The sequence below is a fragment of the Cetorhinus maximus genome, chromosome 2, assembly GCF_964194155.1.
Source record: "Cetorhinus maximus chromosome 2, sCetMax3.hap1.1, whole genome shotgun sequence".
In the NCBI taxonomy this organism is placed as follows: domain Eukaryota; kingdom Metazoa; phylum Chordata; class Chondrichthyes; order Lamniformes; family Cetorhinidae; genus Cetorhinus; species Cetorhinus maximus.
In genome coordinates, this window is record NC_135880.1 from 47,164,139 (window position 1) to 47,187,020 (window position 22,882).

Below are 22,882 nucleotides of genomic sequence, written 5' to 3' on the forward strand. Positions count from 1 at the left end.
ACTGGGGTTTAACCAGATGGTAGGGCTGCGCTGCCCAGATAAGTGCCTGATTGGAATGTAATAGTATTGTGCCCCCTGGAGAAAAACAATGCGGGGATACCACCGGCTCTCCAACCACCAGCTCTCCAACCGTCACTCACATTAAATCCCAACCATCGTGTCATTGCTGGGATGCTAAGTGCAGGTCATCTGATTACCATCTCAGTGTGGCTGGTACCAATGGAAAACATCAATAATCTCTCAAAAAAATAGTAATTTTAGGTGACATTTTTAATTAATCTTCAACTATTCTTTTTAGATATAGGCCCCATCAACAACCCAACAAATTTCCAACCCAATCCTTTGTCTGTGTCTCAATCATTTATCTTTTTTTGTAAAATTTACAAGAAGTGAAGGATAATTAGTACATTTTAATTCCTGGTTTGCTATCTGTGAGAATTCTTCAATGTAATTGGCTGCTTACCCTACTTGATATCATTGTTGCTGGATGTAGGATAATGTAAATAACATATTCAATAGAGTCAGAGTCTTAGGTGAGATGTAGTGTAAAGGGTTAATGTAAATAGACAGTTTACATCTTCAGCAATGTAAGATCACATGACAACAGAGCATGTTGAGAGATAGTTCTATGTGACGCCTCATGCTAAGCCTTATCCTGTAAATAGAAAAAATGTTTCATAAAGGGTAAAGTTTATCTACTGCCTTGCCTCCAGCAGTCTGTATCGCGCCTAACCAATGACAACCTAAGTTACGATCTACAACCATGATAACAGACTAGGCATTTGGAGATCCTTTTGGCTTGATGCCAGATGCAAACTAACATCATAAAAGGGGCAATCCACACTACAGATAACGACAGATTTTTGTGGACAGTTTTGTTTAAGGTCAGCAGAGAGCATTGTTGTCTTGTCGCTGGCTGTAAACCCTAAGGCATGTGTTTTAATACATAAATCTTATACTTTTAAAAAAGAAAACAAACTCAACAGTAAAGAATAACTTTATCAGTCACATTCAAGAAGGATTACTTGATGAATTCAGTTACTCACCAAGACTGTGCAGTCAAATTCACCTTGCATTTAAAACAGGCTGCCACCAGATCCTTCCAAAGGGTGCCTGGTGGAAGCATACGCTTCACAGGGTTAATTCTCTCCCTCAATATCTCACAACAATTTCGCACACCCTGTGAGAAAACCAAAGCACAGGTTTGCCCAGATAAAAAAAGAGAGCAGACTCTGGGACTAATGAAAATGAAATAGTGAGGTCCAGCAACTCAATATTTTCCCAAAACATCCTTTGAGAACACATATACCTTTGCTATGCCAACCTGATCTAAGCTCCTAACTAAGTAACAATTCTAAATTAATAACATCCGTTTACAGAATTACGTGGTACTTGCAAGCACTAAGAATATATGCAAGATCCTGAATGTACATTATTTACATAGAATCAACAGCACAAAAACAGCCCTGATTCTGTGTAAATGGAGCCCAATATTGCAATCCCATGCTCGACTCAATAGCATCTCACAGTACAGAAACAGATCATTTATCTCTAATCAGCATATTCTTTATTTATCTAGTATCATTTCAACTATTCCATGTGGTAGAGAGCTCCACATTTTTATCACTCTCTGAGTAAGGAGTTTCTCCTGAATTCACTACTGCATTATGAGTGACTATCTTATATTTGCAAAAATTTTAGAAAAAGAAAAGATCACTAGGTCTAACAAACCCTTGGCTTTATCACTGATTAGCCACTACTCCACATGATTAGGTGAGGTTTGTGTCTAACTGGTGCTGGGAAGGAAGTACCAATTAGATGTGATGAATTGGAGAGTAATGCAGATCCATTCCATTACACATGCTGGCATATCAACTTGAGCATAACAGTCACGTCTGAAACTCCAGTGCAGTAGAGGGAACATAGGAAATAGGAGCAGCAGTAAGCCATTTTGCACCTTGAGCCTGCTCCACCATTCAACTAGATCATGGCTGATCTTCTACCTCAACACTATTTTCCCCACATCATCTTTAATATCTAGAAATCTATTGATCTCTGTTTTGAATATACTCAACAACTGAACCTCCACAGCCCTCTGGGGTTGAGAATTCCAAAGATTCATCACCCTCTAAGTGAAGAAATTCCTCCTCATCTCAGTCTTAAATGGTCTACCTCTTATTCTGAGACTGTGTCCCCTGGTTCTATACTCTCCAGCCAGGGGAAACATTCTTCCTAAACCTACCCTGTTGAGTCCGGTAAGAATTTTGCATGCTTCAATGAGATCTCCACTAATACTTCTCAATGCTATAGAATACAGGCTCAGTCTCCTCAATCTCTCATCATAGGACAATACCACCATTCCAGGAATCAGTCCGGTGAGCCTTCTTGCACTCCCACTATGGAAAATATATCCTTCCTTAGATAAGGAAACCAAAACTGTACACGATAATCCAGGTGCAGTCTCACCAAGGCTCTATATAATTGTAACAAGACATCTTAACTCCTGTACTCAAATTCTCTTGCCATAAAGGCTAACATACCATTTGCCTTCCTAATTGCTTGCTGCACCTGCATGTTAGCTTTCTGTGACTCATGAACAAGGACACCCAGGTCCCTTTGGACATCAACATTTCCTAGTCTCTCACCATTTAAGAAATATTCTGCCAACTACTTTTTGGTGGCATATAAACAACTCCTGCCAATGTTTCCTGTCCTAGCTGTTTCTTAGCTCCACCCAAACTGATTCTACATCTTGATCTTCTGATGTAAGATCTTCTCTCACTAATGTACTGATCCCATCCTTTATTAAAATGCTACCACACCTCCATTTCTTTTCGCCGATCCTTTTTGCTGCAATGGTGGAGTTGCCATCTTTTGGATGAGAAGTTAAGCCATCTGGCTATATAAATGGAAGTCTTTCTTTTATAGGAGGGGTTCTAACTTTAAATCCATTCTGTCACCTCCATGGAAAGGGGTAAAGCCAAAATAAAATCAGAAAATGCCGGAAAAACAGATCAGGTCAGGCAGCTTCAGTGAAGGGAGAAATAGAGTTAAGGTTTCTGGTCAATGATCTATTGTCAGAGATGAAAAACATTAGAGATGCATCAGGTTTTAAGCAAGTATAGAATTAGGGAAAAGGAGGAGGGGAAAGAAAAAGAGGAAAGGTCTCTTATAGGATGGAAGATAGGAGAGATTAAATGACCAAATGGATAGTGGTACAAGGCAAAGGGAGATGGTAATGGGACAAGGAAAGAAACAAAGGACACCCAGAGGAAGTGAGAAAAGCATCACCTACAGCTGTCATCTGAAAAAAATGAAGATAGGGGTTATGATGTGAAATTGTTGAACTCAATCCGAGTCTGGAAGTCTGTGAAGGCCTAATCAAACGATGAGATACTATTTCTCTACTATTTTGAGCTTACGCTGAGCTTCATTGAAACTATGCAGCAGGCCGAAGACCACCGCCACCTTCTCAAAGGCAGTTAGGAATGGGCAACAAATGTTGGCCTTATTAGCGACATCCACATCTCATGAAAGAATGAGAAAAAAGATAGGTCAGAGTGGTAGTGGGGTTGAGCATTAAACTGACTGGCAACTGAAAGCTTAGGGTCACTGCGGATTGTACAGAGGGGTTCCCCAAAGCAGTCATTCAATCTGCGTTTGGTCTCCCCATTGTAGCGGCAACTGCATCGTGAGCAGTGAATACAGTATACTAAATTGAAAAAAGTACAAGCAAATCACGGTTTTACCAGGAAAGTGTTTGGGGTCCTGAACAGTGGGAAGGGAGGAGGTAAAAGGGCAGGTGTTGCACCTCCTGCACTTGCATAGGAAGGAGAGAGGTTGTTGAGGGTGATTAAGAAGCGGAACAGGGTGCTGCATGGGGAACCATTCCTTCAGAATGCTGGAAGAGGATGCGAGGGGTAGATGTGTTTGGTGCTGGAATCATGCTGGAGATGGTGGAAATGCAGAGGATGATCAGTTGAATGTGGATGCTGGTGAGGCGGAAGGTGAGGAGTGAAGCCTACGTCTGATAGGATTCCACTTTCAGCATCTCCTTTCCACCAAACTTTACTGTACCACCAACAGGAAAATCTCTCCTTGTTACTACTGGCAGGAAATGATGAAAACTCATTATAACATTATTTAAAGATAATCTTTGATGGCATATTCATTAGAGGATGTCTGTACTGAATAACACAAAGACTCACAATAAAATAACAGCAAAATACTGCAGATGCTGGAAATCTGAAACAAAAACAGGAAATGCTGGAAAAACTCAGCAGGCCTGACAACTTCTGTGGAGTGAGAAAAACAAAGTTATCGTTTTGAGTCCGTATGAAGAAGTAGGGTCATACGGACTCGAAACATTAACTTTGATTTTCTCTCTCCACAGAAGCTGTCAGACCTGCTGAGTTTTTTCTGCTTTTGTGACAAAAGACTCACCAAACAGTTAAGTTCACTGCTGATGCTGCGACCAGTAGTACCAGAGTTCGGACTGTTAATTGTTGTTGTTGGATTTATGGAGATGAGATCGACTGGAATTCCCAAAACATAGGCACATACTTGAGCAACCTGATTTACAAAAGGATGTAGAGATCAGGCATTCATTTCAACATCAAACTGATCTAAGCACATTATAGAAATGAAAACTGTGAAAATATCGAACAAATTTTTCTCCCTCTTCACCCAGAGGAAGTTGGGAATGTTCATTTTGCATGGGCTTAACTTGACATCTGGTCTATTTTCTACTTCTTAATATTTACTTATTCTTAATACTAGCAGATGGGACTACAGCCAGGATTTTCAGGCCCCGTCATGTCAGGACACGCTGCAGGAGATTTGGTGGCCTAGCCAAAAGTCCATTGGCTTTCGGCGGGACCAGACAATCCAGGCAGTGGTTATGGCTGCAAAACCCATCTTGGAACTGCCATTTGCACAAATTAGAAGAAGAGAAATTGTGTGATTTCAGTACACCTTAAAGCCGCAGAGCAATGTGGGCCTTGGTCGTACACAAAGGAGCTCTGCAGGAAATTTCAGTATAAATTGCTAAAAAATGGCTGCCCCCCTTCCCAATTTCCCTTCCTGATCCCTATGCCAGCTAACATTCTAAATTGTTCCTTCTCCTCAAATAGTGGCCTCCTCCTGTTCAAAAACACTACCATCACCTCCCTCCTCAAAACATCCATCACTGACCCCTGTATCCTTGCAATCTACCATCTCCAGTCCTCCCTTTTCTCTCCAAATTTGTTGAACAGATCGTTGCTTTACAATTCCATATTTACCTTTGCTGCAACTCAATGTTTGAATCTCTCCAATCACGACTGTGCCCATGATGTATCATTCTTCCTCATCCTTCCTCCATGGCTACAATATCCTCCAATGGTTTCCAGTTACGGTCTTACTTAGTTCCATTCTTGCCTGCCCAATCATTGGCAGAGCAATAAAGTAATGACTTCTCCTTCCGTTCCTGCACCATTAAATCTGGAAAGCCCTAGGAACCCAACGTTGTCCCTTCTCTTCCTCATCTGCCCAGTGTCTTCAGCAACATCATAAGCTTCCACATGTTGGCTGATGTCCACCTCTCCACTATTTTGACCCCCCCACTGTGTCTGTGCTGTCAGATGGCTTGTCTGATATTTAGTCCTGTATCTACTTTAACTTGTTTTGATTAAATATAGGTAAGACCAAAAGCATAATCTAAGGTCCTGCTACAAACTCCACTTACCCTCCACAAACTTCTTACCCTCTCAAGTCCAACAAAATCAATAAAAGCCTTGGAGACCTATTCGATCTTAAGCTGAGTTTCTGAAACCAAATCCTTCCCATTATAAACATTCCCAACTTCCACCTCGAACATTGACCACCTCAGTTCATCTGCTGCTGAATCCTCTTCCATGATTCATACAGAATCAACTATTCTTAATGCTGTCCTGTTCAGCCAATCACCCTCCACCTACTGAAAAACTCGGCTCATGCAAAACACTACCGATCATATCTTTACCCACACGAAGTCTCACTCACCTGTCTCACCTATGTTTGCTGACTTACACTAGCTCCTGGTCCCCCAGCCCCTTAAATGTAAAGTATTAATCAATATTTTAAAAGTCCAATTCTATGTCTATTTTATCTCCCAGCACTACCATCTCTCTGTTCATTTGACTCAGACCTCTTGTGTACACCCACCACACAAACCCCCACCCCCTCAACTGCCACAAACCTTTTCCACATTTTTGCATAGCTTTATTGCTCTTAAATTCTCTCCCTCTTTTCCAATGAAAGCCTGCTTAACACACACTTCTCTAACCAAGCTTTCAGTCATTCTACCCAATACTTCATTCAGTTCAACATCCATTCTTTGTTTTATACCTGAGTTTCACTGAGTGGGCTGGATTTTGCAGTCCCAACGTGGAGCCGAATTGCGTCGGGCAAGCTTTAGAAACGGCGACCAGGGCCTGAATTTGGGTTTCCTGCCCTAATATCTGGCACCAGCACTTTTCATTGGAGTTGGAATGGGTTGGCAAGACAGGAGCCTGCACGCATCTGTCCTGACATTGCCACACCATTGCGGAAGTGGGAATTTTGGAACTTCTGATATTTGTTGGAGTAGGTTGGGTTTTGGTCAGCAACATAAATTACTCCAGCTAAGAGGTACCATGAACCATGGGAAAACCCATGGTCTAAAGGCTGAAGGCATATGAAAGGTAAATAGAAAAGATGCTGCCTACTTCACATGTTATTATGAAATGCTATAGCCTGAGTTGTATTTACTTTTACTAAAGTGTGTCATGACAGATTTGAAAAGGTAAGTGACAATTACATAATGTGGTTGCCAGATTTTTACTTCTGACAACAGGCAAGCTGTCAAGGAAAAGAACAGCACTGTGAAAGTGGAAAAGTCTTCATGTGTATTAGAGTATAATATCCGTTGGATGCAGTGCTATTCTGCATTGCACAATAGTGAAATGTTGGCCCAGTGTGAGATCCAGAGCTGATTGTGTGAAATTTCCCCATTAATTTCAATTTTTTTTCCTTTGAAGACTAGCTCATTCATTCATTCATTTGGCTGTTTGTTTATCTTGATAGATTTGTGCCCTTCTAAAACGGGCTGTGGTTTCTCATGTACCAATTCAAGTGATTGTTTATTTTGACAGTTTTATGAGCTTTTGTACAATTTCCAAATTATATTATGACTTGTGAATTACAATTATAAAGTGGATACTAGCTGAGGGGAGATAAGGAGGAGTGAGGGGTAATAAAGTGGGGGTGAGGGAGTAAGGAGGGAGAGGAGGAGGTGAAGGGGTGATTGCAGTGAGGACGGACGATTGGGCATAAAGCAGGCTGAGAGCAGTGAGGGGGGTGAGGAGGATAGGTGAGTGAGGGGTCTTCACGCTGACCTGTAGGAATACCATTATATGGAGGAGCTACTAATGGCACTGAGGAACTGGGATGAATGGAGGCAGGATTTTAAATTTGACTGCTTTAGCATCAACCCACTTACGCCTTAGCCTTTGTCTTGGGCCTGCTACAGTAAACTGCCAAACCAGGGAGATTCTAGTGGGAGTAAAATCAAAGGAGGGAATGATGGTAAGGTAATGGGATCAAGAAATTAAAATGAAGGATGCAAAAAATAATTTTAAAAAGTTTATGAAACCAGAATATATGCAATGAAGAATCACTCCATAAATTGTGGAGCCTACCTTGGTATTAAGGCCTTGACCAATTTCAACTCCACCATGTGATACTATAACTGAACCATCACTGGCAAATATTGAAACAGTGCCTAAAATAGATAAATTACTGTTAGCAAACACAATATGTGCAGATGATCAAAAAACATTATACACATAGGAGTTGGCATCGTTATTTTTGTTTGTTTGCCTGGTGCAATGGATTTGGCCCATTGTTGAACAGAGACTCTAAGCTCCAAGCACCCATTGAAGCAGATGGGTCAGCATTTTACTAGCCAGGGGCTGTCTGAATTGAGGTGGGTGGTGGCTGACCACTGGGACACGATGGTCTCTCCCACCGGAGACAGCCCGTAGTGCCCTTTCTCTACACAAATCAAGTTATATTACCACTGTATAGTGAAACTGGAGTGTCCTCTCAAGGGCACAAACCTGGGCTGCCCTAATGTTGGGGTCCCCCTCTCGACCTCCCTGGTTGAATCTAAAGGAATGCAAAGCACTGTTTGGCACAGGTTGGTTGCAGGAGCTGTCGGAATGATGACATACTTAGATATCAGTCCACCTTTGGGCTCCACCCCAGATTTTGTGCGAGGGTTTACTCCCTTAGCCTCGAACTCTCCCGAGGTATCCAGAAGGCAGTGGAGCTATTTGTCCATTGCTGGGGATTTGGTCCATGCCAGTGGACATGTCAGGGGGCTAAATTTCTTTCGAGTTCCTCTGAAGCTTTAGCCTGGCGCTGTGAGGGACCAAGTTTCCACGTGTCGCCAGAAAGAGGCACAATGGAGGACTTGCTGATGGAGAGGCTGAACTGACAGGGAGAGACTTACACAGTTGTCTGAGTGTCCGACAGGTTGATGTGTGGCACCTAATGTGTAGGTGAAGAGAGTTAGCATGTTTCCCGCCTTTTTGTTTGCTGTTTCCAGACCACAACACCAGGTAGTTCCGAGGTATAGGTAGGACAACCAAGTGACACTACTAGTTAGCAGAATGCTCCGAGGTTAGACCAAAATAACTGTAAATAAGATGATATCTCCCATAAACTCTTACTATTCTGAGGTTAGTAGGAGATGTATATATACAACATCACCATGGCTTGACATAATCCAAATGCATTCTGACAAGAATTTGGAATCTTGGGGCCGAATTTTCATCGTTGTGAACAGGAATCGGGAGTCACGAAATTTCCCAACCTCACGGTCCTGTTTCCATTTCTGAGGAGCCTGCCTACTGTATTTTCATCGCAGAGTGTCTGGGTCAGGCTGGAGTCCGGGCCGTCATCTCCTGAAACAGGCCCAAGGTGGAACAGAGGCGGGCAGAGGTGCCATGAAGCTCCACTCCTGCAAAAGCGGGCCTGACTCCATCATAATTGCAGGGGTTCTGAAATGTCCAGCAGATTGATCTCCTGAGCCTAACTAAAATACTCAGGACTGGAACAACTCTGACTAAATGCTCAGGCACATTAAGTGCACTAACACAGGACACTGCACTTACTCTTTTCAAATATCCTCAGACTGTCAATTTAGTGCTCATTTATCCTGAACTATGGATAGCTTTGTACTTTACAACCCATTTTGAATTGGGTCAATTTGCTTGTAGGGTACAGCTCAAGGGAGTTTTTCTTCCCAGAACTCTAAGTCAAATTCAACAATTGTTCCAATATTATTAAACTGGAATATGATTCTTTTGGGTGAAGCTGCTTTTTAATCCCTTATGTACCCTGAGAATTAAAGAAGCAAACCCAAGCCAAAAAGATACAACTGTTTCATTTTTTGTCACACAAAAAGTGATAGTCAGATGCATTGATTACAGTATCCTCACTAAACACACTGTCCTTTAGGATAAGTTAACACAGTGGTCTCAACATTAGTTATATGTATAGAAGTTAAATCAGTGAAACTGGCTGTGCAGGTGCACGCCCAACCTGACAGTGCGTGAAATCGTGTGAGAAGACGTCGGCTGCGCATCCCGACATCATCGCGCACTCGCACAATATTTCGCTTGGCGGGTGCGTGCAGCAATCGGAAGTGCACCCGCTGACAATTAAGCTGGCAATTAAGCCCAGTTAGGAAGCAATTGAAATTGATTTTTTGTGGCCCGTCCACTTTTACAGTTGGTGGACAGGCCTATCGGCCAAGCGGCTTTTTCATTTTCGCTGAAACCTCAATCCAGGACAGGATGAAATGTCCAGGGTGAAATATAATAAAAAAAGATATCTGGGGACTGATGTTTTTGAGTTCTGCTGTCAGGTGCTGAATGTGCTGAATAGTCACAGTTTTGTGCATTTTTTTCATGTCATTTAATCGGTCCAGGTTTGTAGCTCCCTGAGGCAGCTCTGCAGTAGCTGTCTGCCTTCAGGGAGCTCGCGAGAAGCGTTTACCCGCGCCCTTACTTTTGTCGGTGCCCGCCCTCTTCCCGGCCCCACCCCCAGCAGTGCTGAGGCTTTCACAGTGTGTGTTTCACGCTGGCCGGCCGTTAATTGACCAGCCAGCATGAAATTGCATTCCGGGCCAAGCACAGGCGGAAGCACGTTTTGCGTCCACTTCCGGGCCCGCCGATCACGCACCCGACAAAGTAAGATTCAGGCCCATATTATTCGAGAACAACAGAGCTATTTTTCCTCAAGAATGCATCCCCCGTATGATTCCAAGTAACACTCTCAATCAGCTAAACTGCCACGGTGTTTATACGCAGCACTCACACAGGAAACGTCCTTCGGTCCAGTACAAGCAGTACTTGAGAGGAACCACTGCCAGTCCTTTCTTCTTCCAACTATTGTCTGCATTGAATTTTTTAATTGCTTGCAGTCGTCCAGCCACATCCACTTTTGTTAACTGAGCTGTCCAGGTTGACAACAAAAATGGTTAATGCTCCAATGTGTTAAAAGAGTGCAACAGAAAAAGCACAGTACTGTTCTCACATTGTCCAAGTGTTTTTGCATTACATAGACACAGATGCACAATGGTCAACTTCCAATGGAAATAATTGCTTTTCACATGCTTTATTTATTCATCAGTAAGTGCAACTGAAACCAAAAAATATCAGAAGAGTCATGAAAGGTGCCAGCTAACTCCTACATTCTGATTAGCACTCTGAGTGTGCAAGCTCCTTGTTGAGTGCACTAATTTATAAAAATTAATTTTCCTTGTTTATAAAATATTTTCTTTTGCTGTAGTCTATTCACTTGACAGCTTGACTCTGGTACTAATTCAACTGCTATTACTACTTTTGTATCACATAAAAAACTAGTCTAGTTTGGCTATCCATTCAATGGCCTTCTCAAATGATGATTGGGGAAATGAAATGTCTCCACAATAGATCTCATTGACAGATTGCTGAGATGTGTACCAAAGTCTGAGGCTCATGGCCACAAGTGCACCTCAGATCATCCCTAATTTTCCACTAATTCCATTTTTAACCACTCACCCTATCAATTGGTCCCACAAAACTATACAACTCTTCAGCTGAGAACTTGGGCAAATAATCTGCTCTCAGATTTGTTATGCTATATTTAACTTATAAAGCTGGCAAAGGTGACAGCAATGCTTTCTTTGAGAGGCTGTAAAATAACTAAGATGATGTGGTTTGTGCCAGGAGATATGAAAGGTAGCTGGTTTTAACAAGGATTTCTGGTATAAAATTTGCCTCCTCTGGAGGCACATGCTATGTGTGTGCGGGTCACTGATATGTTGAACAGCTCGGCTGGTTTATTAAGGCCACCAGTGTGTTTTCTCCCCTAATGACTGCTATAGATCTATCTCAGTCAGCATGAAAAGTCCAAACATCAGAAAATACAGCTGCAAATTATAAATGTGTAAACTCTGTTCCAGTATAAATGGGGTGAATTTCACCATTCCAGCAACTTGAGGCTCCATTGCAAAACCATTTCTTCCTGTAGTTCTGGATTATAAATTTAGCACTATGTCAACCAGAAACAAATGAAGAACAATTCTAAGTAAAATAATGAAACCACCTGATTGTTAACATGCGATGCTCAAAAAACAAAGTGAGAGAGAGAGAGAGAGGGAGGTCTATATACTGTCTATGTACGGTCACTTTGAATGTGACTGCCAAATCAGTCACAATGTGTGCTAAAGGACTCTTTGAGGATTTTCAAAATTCATCTTTAGATTGTGTTTAGACTGCCCAACTATTTCATTGGGACTCAGAGATGGACAGCTACAGAAGTCAAAAGAGAGTAGTCAGAAAGACAGGTGCAATGCTAAAGAGAGTTTCACACTCACTGCTTCAGTTACTAAAGACAATAAATAGGCTGTCACAGAATCAGAATCCATCCTATATAGCTCAGAACTCACATTTGTAAAGTTCCTAGATGCTGCAGTAGGGCAGGACGAAGCCCATTGGTGTAGTGTCTCCTTGAGCATACAAGTTCTTCTGCTTTACTCTGATTGGATCCAATGACAGAAACTTGGCCACATGTTCCAGAATTGTTTCAATGACAAATATGTTGGGCATTGAACCTGTATAAGCAGAAAGTTTATAATTGTGTGTCAACTTGGTGGAACTCTGGCCTCTGATACAGAATATTATGGTCATGTCCCACAGTTGAGTTGAACATGTAATTTGGACTGACATTTCAGTGCTACATTGTCACAGGTGCAGCTTTCAGATGAAACTTTGTGCTCAAGTGGGTCTATTCAACAAGCAGGAAGTTCTCTCTGCATCTTAGACAAACATTCTCCTCATCCCAACCGCATTGTCAAGATCAGATTATCCGTTCATTCATTCATTTACTGACTGTGGCAAATAATTGCAATTTTACTTTAATTCTCATCCCTGTCTTGAGTTTTAATTTCAGCTTTAACAAGAAGTTCAATTCTAATTTAGGTCATACTGATACAAATTTACTTAAAAGTTACTGCTTTAGCATTTACCTAAAGCAAGACTGGATATTGGGGAAATGCTGAAACCCACTTTCTCCAGTGACTTGTGGTTGGCTGTCAACTTAAGCTTGATAGTAGTCAGAAAGATATTTCAATACAGTGCATAATCCTGAAAATATCTTGGATAGATGTACAATGGTAGATCAAGAAAGCAAGACTATGGTGTTAAGACCAGCAGCTTACAGCTTCATGGTGGTACGTAGGCATCTATTTGATTATCAATGTTGAAATGGGCATTGCCTTTCGCAAATCATAGTCATTAACTCTAGTCTGAGAATATACTTTACCTTGAGCGATGTAGAATTGTATTAAGGGTGAATCTTTCCCTGAGGTTTTGCTATAGTCGCATGAAGCTGGTCAGAAATTACAGGTCAGTTCAAAACAATAAAGAAAACATTTCTTGCTTTCAAATTATATTTTGTCATCCCCAATTCAAGTATCCCTGTGCTGGACATCATCTATCACCCACAACTGAAAATCTGAAATCAAACCAGGACATGCAAAAATAATCTCATCTTTTTATTTCTGATTTTCCTCTTCTCTCAGTGGCAAAGTGCCTGGCCATTACTCATACCTCCATAGATACTGTGACCTTACTGAGCTGCTTTCTTTAACATACAGGCTGTGGGTCTTTTATCCAATCAGTGTAAATAACCTGAAATAAAACAGTTCCTATTACCTGGAGCTCTGCACCATGTGTGGGCTGCAAGGTTCGTCTTAACTGCTACAGGGATCAGCTGCCAGTTCTTACACTTGTATGCTGCAAGAGAAACAAGGAGTCAGGTCATGGATCTGATAAGAGAAAGAAAAGAGTAATGACCACATTTTGAACGACAGCAGAAAACTGACAACAATAAAGCTTTACGTTAGTGCATTTAAAATGTAATTTATTTTTTAAGTGCCATAAAAGGTAGACTTATTTTATTTCTATTTATGAATACATTAAAGCTTTAAACTACTCAAGCCAATGAGGAATTTTTATGGCTGATTGAATTCATAACTACAATTGCGGAGAGAAAAGGACTTGTTTAAATGTGTAAGCAGCTGCAATTACCACAGTGCTGAATTCCAGTAGAATTAGATGGCATGGTCAAATTCAAGGGGTGCAATTTTAATCCTGCATGCACAGATGGGCTGTTGAAATTGCCCAGGTTATTTAGCTGCTCCTAAGCATCTCCATCCCGCCCATCATATTTCTTTTTTTTACGCAGTCATCTAGACAGGTAACAAAGCTGCCCACACAAAGCCAGCAGGGTCCTTCGCTAATGTTGCAGATCAGGGTTCAGTGACATCATTCAGTCTCAAATGCAATTTTAACTTCAGCCTTAGAGTGGAAGGCAAATCACAAGAGCAGCTCCCTCTCCGCATCACTCTAACCAGTGTTCAGTCTTGGAGAGATCATCAATGAAACCAAGGGGAAATCGACAGTTTGCAACAAGGTGCAAATGATTGCATGAATAAACCAACTGGCCTCATTCTGCTCTCTGTTCTACTTTTGCAAAAAGAAACTTTCAGAGTAAGATGGTGTCATGACACATGGTAGATGATGAAAAATATTTACTTCAATTACTAGGTCAACAGCTTCAGAATAGACTTCAATTTTGTTTCTAGGTTTCTAGTAGAAACTCTGGATGTGGAAAAAGAGACTAAAATCACAGTGGCAACCATACAGTACAGCACCAAATACAATCACACACACAGGGCGGAACCTTCCGTTCTGGAAACTAAGTTCGCTGGCGGGCGGGAAAGTTGGCATGATTCCTGCTGGGCAGCAGGAGTGCTGAACACGTATGATCTTTTGCTTTTCAGCTCATTAATTATGCATCTGGAGTCTGGCGAATCTCGTGGCAGGCGGGCAGGGAGTTACCTGTCCCGTCGTTACCTCATGGGGTCAACGGTCCTGGCACTATATTTAAATGGCACCCGGACCATTATTCATTCACTGCAGGCCAGGTGCACTGGAGAACCCATCCAGGATGGCCCCAAAACACAAACAGCCTTCAGCCCATGGTTCAGCGAAACCTTCCTGGAGATTCACCTCCAAGCAGTCCAGGAAAGGCGGGAGGTCCTCTTTCCAAGGGATGGGGGTAGGACATCTCCCACCTGACCACGCCCACCTCGGAGGAGGTTGCCGGGGTGGTCAGTGCCCAAAAAAGGACCGGCCTACAGTGCAGGAAAAGAATAAATGATCTGTTGTACTCCACCAGGGTGAGTGCACTATCTATTCACTGCAAACTCACATAAGGGCATAAGGCATTCTAAGAGTTAGAGTCCACAGGAATGCCACACACTACCAGCAGATGGGACATCAGCACTGAATGTGTACCAGCCACTTTAAGCTCGCCATCTAATATTAGTTCCTGGACAAACAGCTTCTTAATCACTTACTGGGGAGGGATCAGCAGCTACAATAGGCATGCATGCTTCTGAACTGCACATTCACCCATTGGAGCCCTGGAAGGACCCACTGGCAAAAACGTCCAGTGTGGCGGTTACCTTCAAAGCCATTGGCATTGGATGCCCTCCATGTCCTTGTGGCATTAGTTCTTCACAGATATGATGGCAAATTGGGAGCTACCACACCACTACATAAGCAAAGGTGCCTGCGGCATTGTCTTTTGCTTATCTCCACATTTGAGCAGCGTCTACTATATATCCGTAGTCATGCTACTGGTCTTCGTTGATTTTTCCCCTCTTCAGGAGCAACTTGGATTTTTTGGGGCCCCGCTCCCTCTTGCTGCCCAGGCCACTGCTCCTTCCGGACCTGTGCCAATCGGCGATGGGCCCTTCTTCCCCTACAGCTATCAACAAGGCAGGGTTGCCTGCAGCCTGCATTCCCCACTCCTCTTTGTGTCTGTCAACAAATAGATTTGGGGATGTGTTCCTTGAAACACATCCTGGAAGCCCACAGGAGGCTGATCCGAATGACAGATGGCTGATCCTTCCCTTCAGACATGACTGCACATTCACAAAGAGGGTTTCGATCAGGGTGAACATAGCCATGTGCAAGAACCCTCCATCAGGAAATTGCCAGCTTGCTTCCATGAATCTAGGCACTCAATATAGATAACCTAGCCATGTACTAATGTCATGAATTTAAGCATCGTGCCCTGTAAGCCATTACAGTTAAACTGACAACATTGAGGCTTGGAGTCCGCATGTAGCTTCTGTCCAGCAGCCATGGCCCTTGATTGTTTATCCTTCATGCTTTTTTACATGATTCTGTCAGGAACAGATGGCCAATCACACCAACTCAATTGTAACCCCAAAACCTAATGGACTCTCTCATGAATATGCCCCATTAGTCACGGAGCAATGCTCCTTCAGCGGGCATTTGACCCCTGAAACCAGTACTCAGTTGAGCCTTTTCTTCATGGCTTGAGCAAATAATTAATAGGGTGCCCTTTCAGTCAGCCAAAAAAGCAGTCCTGAACTCCTCTCGCATGCTTTGAGACCCCTCCCATATCATTCTTTTCGTGCAAGACGAAGATGGTGCTGCGCACATTCATGAGTGTGACCAACATCTTCCGTCCTCCCCTTGTCACCCACCAAGTTCCTCCCATCCTCCTCCACAGTCACTACCTCCTAATTCCACTCTCTCCTGTAACCATCCAGCCTCCCCTATTACAGAATTACAGAATCACAGAATTGTTCTGGCACCCGTCACCCCATTATTGTTCATGGTGGATATTTTTGTTCTCCCCCTGTTCCCTTCATGCCCTTTGTTGATCTGATCCCACCCCTTCTGGAGGCCATCTGCATCCTTACTTTCAGAAAGCGTGCCCCCCCACCGCTCCCATTAGACCCTTCAATAACCCTCCACAACTTTAGAATTACCAACTTACCAGATCCAAATGCCTCCCCTGGATGTGACTGTATTCTCTGCATCTCAGTACCATGCCTCAAATGCCCAGGACCAAATACCTTAGTTGACTGACCATGCCCAACACACTATTCTGTGCATGACTGTCACTGCCCAGAGAGGCCTTCCCTGCCCAAGACCAGGGCCAAGACATGATTGCCATGCAAAGCCTTCATTCCCTGGACAGTCTCTTAAACGTGGCCCCAACAGTGTGGCCTCATTCCCCGCACAGTCTCTTAAGCATTCTCCCCCAGACAGTCGACACCTGCCCCCCCCACCACCCCCTCAATCTCACCCTTCCCCTCTGGCCCTTCTTCCGTCTTATCCCTCCCCGGCTGGTTGCGCCTCCCAGCGCCCAGCCTTAGCGCAGTTTGTGCTACAGGAACAGCATCTACTGACCTCCAAGTTGTGGATGAAGTGAATCTCGCCAGGTACACAGCACTTGTTGTGAAACAGAACATTCCAATTAGCCGCTAGCGGGGACCTTAATTTGGAGGGGAAATGTGATCCCAGTGAGCTGGCCTTTTAATGAACATTCATGAGATGCTAATGAATGCAAATGGGGTTCCCAACATTGCTCAACGGGAAACTCAACCTACCTTTTATCCTCCTTGAAATTCAGGAGAACAAAATTGCAATCTAATTTCTTGCCATCAGGAAACTGATTTTTTAATCCATGCCAAATTAAATGCTCCCAGTGTTGGCTGGTGGAGAAGATTCTGCCCATGGACATTGTAACCCCACCCTAATGACACTGGCCTACATTCAACTTCTTTAATTCCCATATGCTGAGAAACTGCTAGAATTTGTGATGGTAGCATTGGCAAATCTTCATTAATATCACTTACGCACACACAGTTCTGCCAACAGACCACTAAATATAGTTACTAGCTGCTTATCGGAATGAGTTTTGCTGAAAAGGGGATATTTTCTATAGTAAGCAATCCAAAATGAACACAAGAGCGTAAGGCAGAATGTAAATTTATTTCCTGTTGATAATTTGTTAACTATTTTTAGTGCTTCAACAATAGAGGCCAATTTTTTGCCATGAAATAGCACAGTTTGTTTTATTTAATCATTATTCATTAAAATTGTAATATTACTTGGCATTGTAGATGGAGTAGATGGCAGGTCTAGTAATTGTTTTGTTAGCTCAAAAATATTCCCCTTGGTTTATAGATTAAAGTATGCAAGAAATTAACAGTTATCATTCAAGGCTCAAACACTGATAATGTGTTGATACTGTATTCTGAAATGAGATTCTTTACCATTATCAGAATATGCGAAGTATCCTCCAGCCTCATGGTCATTTGGGCTGCTTCCATTGTTGCAGTAGTAAGTAATGATAACACCATTTAGTGTACCATCCTCATTAAACCCCACCTGGAACAAATCAAAAGTATTATCTTTTTAAAGCAACATTTGTTACGATAGATATATTGCTGTATGACTGGTCTACATGTCTACTTGGCAAAGGATGTGCACTTCTGGATCTTAATAGTGCATCAGCTTAACGCATAATTACATATTTGAGGAATCATTATATAAAACAATGCAGAAAAACGATGTGGGAATTTTGATATATGGACCTCTAAACCATTTAATGTTTACAGGCAGAGAAGAGAGCACATGAAACATTGGCACAAATATCCTAAAGATAAGATTTATAAGCTGAAGGAAATAATGTTGAAATTTGCTTTCCATTTTTCAAGTTGGGTGAGAGGAGTCCAGAGAAGGAATAGATAACTAATCCATTAATTTACAAAGCTGAGTAATGAGAAAAAATATATACCCTGATAAGGGAAGAATGAGAGGGGGAACATGATAATCTTTAACATTGTCACCATTATGTAGATTCTGAATCTTGAAAAGTTCTTTCAGGTACCGGATTGAAAGATTAATGTTAAAAGGCAACATTTAAGATTGGAGTGCCAAAAGAAAATAGAAAATAGCAACTTTTTTTTAAGTAAGAGGATGATAGAATTGTGGAACAAATTACCAGTGGGGTGTAGCAACAGGAAATCATGAGAGGTTTTAAAGACTGACTAGCTGAATTACTATTTGGAAATGGGATACAGGGTACAAGTTCAAGGCTGACAACAAGGAAATTGAAATTTGGTTTGAAAAAATTAGGTAGACGGGCCAATGTTTTTCTGCCCAATGTATTATGTTAATATGTACTACTTGATCACTGCAGACTATAATGCAGTTGTATGACAGCTAGATCACTAGACTAAATGTTTTATTAGTTGTGTGTGAGAGCCCCATTACTGTGGACATTATTTGCTCACATGGAGCTTTGCATAACAAATGTAAAAAAGAAGCAGCAACAGGCCATTTGGCCCAAACAGTCCATACTGACATTTGTGCTCTACTTATGCTCCTTCCATTCTTCCTCACTAACTCTATTAGCACAACCATCTGTTACCCACTCCCTCACATACTTATTTAAATTCCCCTTAAATGCATCCAGACTATTTGCATCAACTACTCTTGTGATAACAAGTTCCACATTCTCACCACTCTGGGGTAAAGAAGTTTCTTCTGAACTCCCTACTTGATTTGTTGGTGACTATCTTACATTGATGGCCTCTAATTTTGTTCTACTTCCAAGTAGAAACATTCTCTCCGTGTATACTCTGTCAAAACATTTTGTAATTTTAAAGACCTCTATTAAATCAGCCCTCAGCCTTCTCTTCTGGTTTTATCCTTGTGCACTCACTCCAGTGCCTCTATATCCATTTTATAATATGGTGACCAAAACGGCACAAAATACTTCAAGTGTGGTCTCACCAAGGTTAGGTACAAGCTTAGCATAATTTTTCAATTCTATCCTTTTATAAATAAATCATAGTGCTTGGTTTGCTTTCATTACGTCTTTATTGATCTGCGTTCGTAACTTTTAGCGATTTGTGCATTTGTACTCCCAGATTCCTTTGCTCCTCTACCCCATTTAGATTTTTATTTTCCAAGTAACAGGTGATCTCCTTACTTTCCTTACCAAAATGCAATGTTGTTATTTGTCCCAAGTATTTCATTGAGAAAAAAACTTCTTTTAATAAGTCATATCTTTCCACGTCAAAAATAAAAATACCTGGATAAACTCAGCAGGTCTGGCAGCATCTGCGGAGAGGAACACAGTTAACATTTCGAGTCCGTATGACTCTTCAAATGACTGTTCAACAAAACTAAGTAAAAATAGAAAAGAGGTGAAATATAAGCTGGTTTAAGGGTGGGGGGAGGGGTGGGTGGTGGAAGCGGTGGGACAGGTAGGGCTGGTTAGAGGGCCAGGTGGAGATAGCCAAAAGATGTCATAGACAAAAGGTCAAAGAGGTGTTGAAGATGGTGATATTATCTAAGGAATGTGCTAATTAAGGGTAGGAAGCAGGACATGCAAGGTGCAGATAGCCCTATTGGGGGTGGGGTGAAGGGAAGGGATTGAAATAGGCTAAAAGGTAGAGATAAAACAATGGATGGAAATACATTTAAAAATAATGGAAATAGGTGGGAAAAGAAAAATCTACATAAATTATTGAAAAAAAAGGGGGGATCGGAAAGGGGTGGGAATGGAGGAGAGAGTTCATGATCTAAAATTGTTGAACTCAATATTCAGTCCGGAATGCTGAAAAGTGCCTAGGCGTAAGATGAGGTGCTGTTCCTCCAGTTTGCATTGAGCTTCACTGGAACAATGCAGCAGGCCAAGGACAGACATGTGGGCATGAGAGCAGGGTGGTGTGTTGAAATGGCAAGCGACAGGGAGGTCTGGGTCATGCTTGCGGACAGACCGAAGGTGTTCTGCAAAGCGGTCACCCAGTCTGCGTTTGGTCTCTTCAATGTAGAAGAAACCACATTGGGAGCAATGAATGCAGTAGACTAAATTGAGGGAAGTACAAGTAAAATACTGTTTCACTTGAAAGGAGTGTTTGGGCCCTTGGACGGTGAGGAGAGGGGAAGTAAAGGGGTAGGTGTTGCACGTTCTGCGGTTGCATGGGAAGGTGCCGTGGGAGGGGGTTGAGGTGTAGGGGGTGATGGAGGTGTGGACCAGGGTGTCCCGAAGGGAACGATCCCTGCGGAATGCCGCCGGGAGGGGTGAAGGGAAGATGTGTTTGGTGGTGGCATCATGCTGGAGTTGGCGGAAATGGCGGAGGATGATCCTTAGAATGTGGAGGCTGGTGGGGTGATAAGTGAGGACAAGGGGGACCCTATCATGGTTCTGGGAGGGAGAGAAAGGTGTGAGGGCGGATGCGCGGGAGATGGGCCGGACACGGTTGAGGGCGCTGTCAACCACCATGGATGCAAAACCCCGGTTAAGGAAGAAGGAAGACATGTCAGAGGAACTGTTTTTGAAAGTGGCATCATCAGAACAGATGTGACGGAGGCGAAGGAACTGAGAGAATGGGATGGAGTCATTACAGGAAGCGGGGTGTGAGGAGCCGTAGTCGAGGTAGCTGTGGGAGCCGGTAGGCTTGTAATGAATATTGGTGGACAGTCTATCATCAGAAATTGAGACAGAGAGGTCAAGGAAGGGAAGGAAAGTGTCAGAGATGGACCATGTGAAAATGATGGAGGGGTGGAAATTGGAAGCAAAATTAATAAATTTTTCCAGGTCCAGACGAGAACTTGAAGCAGCACCGAAGCAATCATTGATGTACCGGAGAAAGAGTTGTGGGAGGGGGCCGGAGTAGGACTGGAACAAGTAATGTTCCACATACCCCATAAAGAGACAGATATAACTGGGGCCCATTTCTTTCCACATGATGCTTGATCTATCTCTGAAATTCAATTCCACTTTAATTGTTCAACACATATCTTTTTATTATTTGTCTATAGACATTATTAGATTATTTTGGTTCATAGCAAAGTTGGTATAAAGACAGACTTTCTATGATTTTTGAACTTTTCTCTAACCTTGTACTTGACAATATAACCATGGCGTTTGCCAATTGCTTTCATGTTGCTGGCCAAGTCCATTATGCATTGAACAGGTCTGTAAGAAACAATGTTATCATATATAAGAAAGGACAAAATGAGGAAAAAGTTGCCTGATTAAAGAAAAACTCTTCAATGGACACAAAGAATCAACCAAACTGAACTCCACGCCAACCATTTTATCTTCAGAGGGAAAGTTCCACAAATTTCCCCAATCCCCAAATCTAATGAAGGGAAAATTTGGACTATTTATCCAAATTCCAGCCCTGTTTTGCATAGGTGATAAATCCCTATCCACAGTCGCACAGGAACCATCACTTTCCATGGAGTATTTGATTTTCTCATATGTTCCCATTTATCTCTATGTCGCGTTATCATTATAACCTTCACATCCATTCTTAACTAAATATTTCCCAAATGGTCACGTTAATCACATTTTTTTTGTCAATATTATTTCAAATAAAGGCCAATTTATCTTAATTAAGGTCAAATACCAGTCAAGTTGCTTTTTCCGGTGGGTTATATTTAGGTAAAGCAAAGTTCGTATATCCCGTAGTGCCTCAGTTAGTCAACAGTGGGTTCAACAGAGGGAAAACAAAATGACGCTGTAGTCTTGTATGTGCAATAAAATAAGGACCATTTTTATGTGGAATTTTTGACATCAAAGACATTCCACAGCACTTCAAAAATGGAAATAAACTAGAGAATAGATGTTGAACTATGAAGTGAGAAATTACGAGGGGTGACTGAAAGCTTAGTTGAAAAGATGGGTTAACATTTTTAAAGGAGAACAGAAATATGGTAAAGTGGAGGATGAAATTTCAGAGAATGGGATAGAAGCAGCTGTGCACTCTTACACTAACATTGGGGCAAAGGGAGGGAGATCACTTAGAAATTAGTGAGTCAAATAATTTGGGAGAGGTTTATACCATGTGGCCCCTTCCAGTCACCACATAGCCTTCTAATGGGGATTACGTAGTCCACTGGTGGCACCTCTTCTGAGGAGGAAGAGAGGGGCAGAAGGGAGAAGAGGCCAGGTTTCCATAGACAACATCCAAGGGAGCAACCTGCGGGAGGAAGGGTGCAGGTACAGGGGGCACAGGGCCAGCAGGGAGTCCAAGGCGGAAGGGGCTGCAGAAGAGGCCACTATTCTGCTGCCAGGGTTTACAGACAGCAATGCAGCTACCTCAACATGTCAGAGGTGCAATGCCGAAGGAGGCTTCGCCTCTCCAGGGAGACCATGACCTCCATTTGGCAGATGATTGGGCCGTAGATCACATCCAACTGTGTGGGTGGCCACCCATGCCAATCGCTCTGAAAGTCACAGTGGCCCTCAACTTCTATGTGTGGAATTTCCTAATCAGCTGTGCACAGTTGCCTGAAGCTGGTGACTGATGCTCTGTTCGGGCAGGTCATGGCATTCATTCATTTCCGGACAGATGAGACCAGCCAGGCTGAGTGAGCCAGAGGCTTTGCTGTGGTTGTTGGGTTCCCCCACATCCTGG

The 22,882-nt window shown here is 42.5% G+C and overlaps 1 protein-coding gene across 1 annotated transcript in view; it reads right to left on the bottom strand.

Annotated features, from left to right (window-relative positions):
• The window catches only part of LOC144694119 (uncharacterized), a 172,482-nt gene that overhangs the window by 33,921 nt on the left and 115,679 nt on the right, over positions 1 to 22,882 (bottom strand). The window contains 8 exon segments of the mRNA XM_078564479.1: positions 1,047 to 1,180; positions 4,444 to 4,572; positions 7,698 to 7,780; positions 10,384 to 10,521; positions 11,999 to 12,163; positions 13,266 to 13,346; positions 17,717 to 17,831; positions 21,357 to 21,435. Coding sequence (XP_078420605.1) covers positions 1,047 to 1,180; positions 4,444 to 4,572; positions 7,698 to 7,780; positions 10,384 to 10,521; positions 11,999 to 12,163; positions 13,266 to 13,346; positions 17,717 to 17,831; positions 21,357 to 21,435 — 924 coding nt within the window.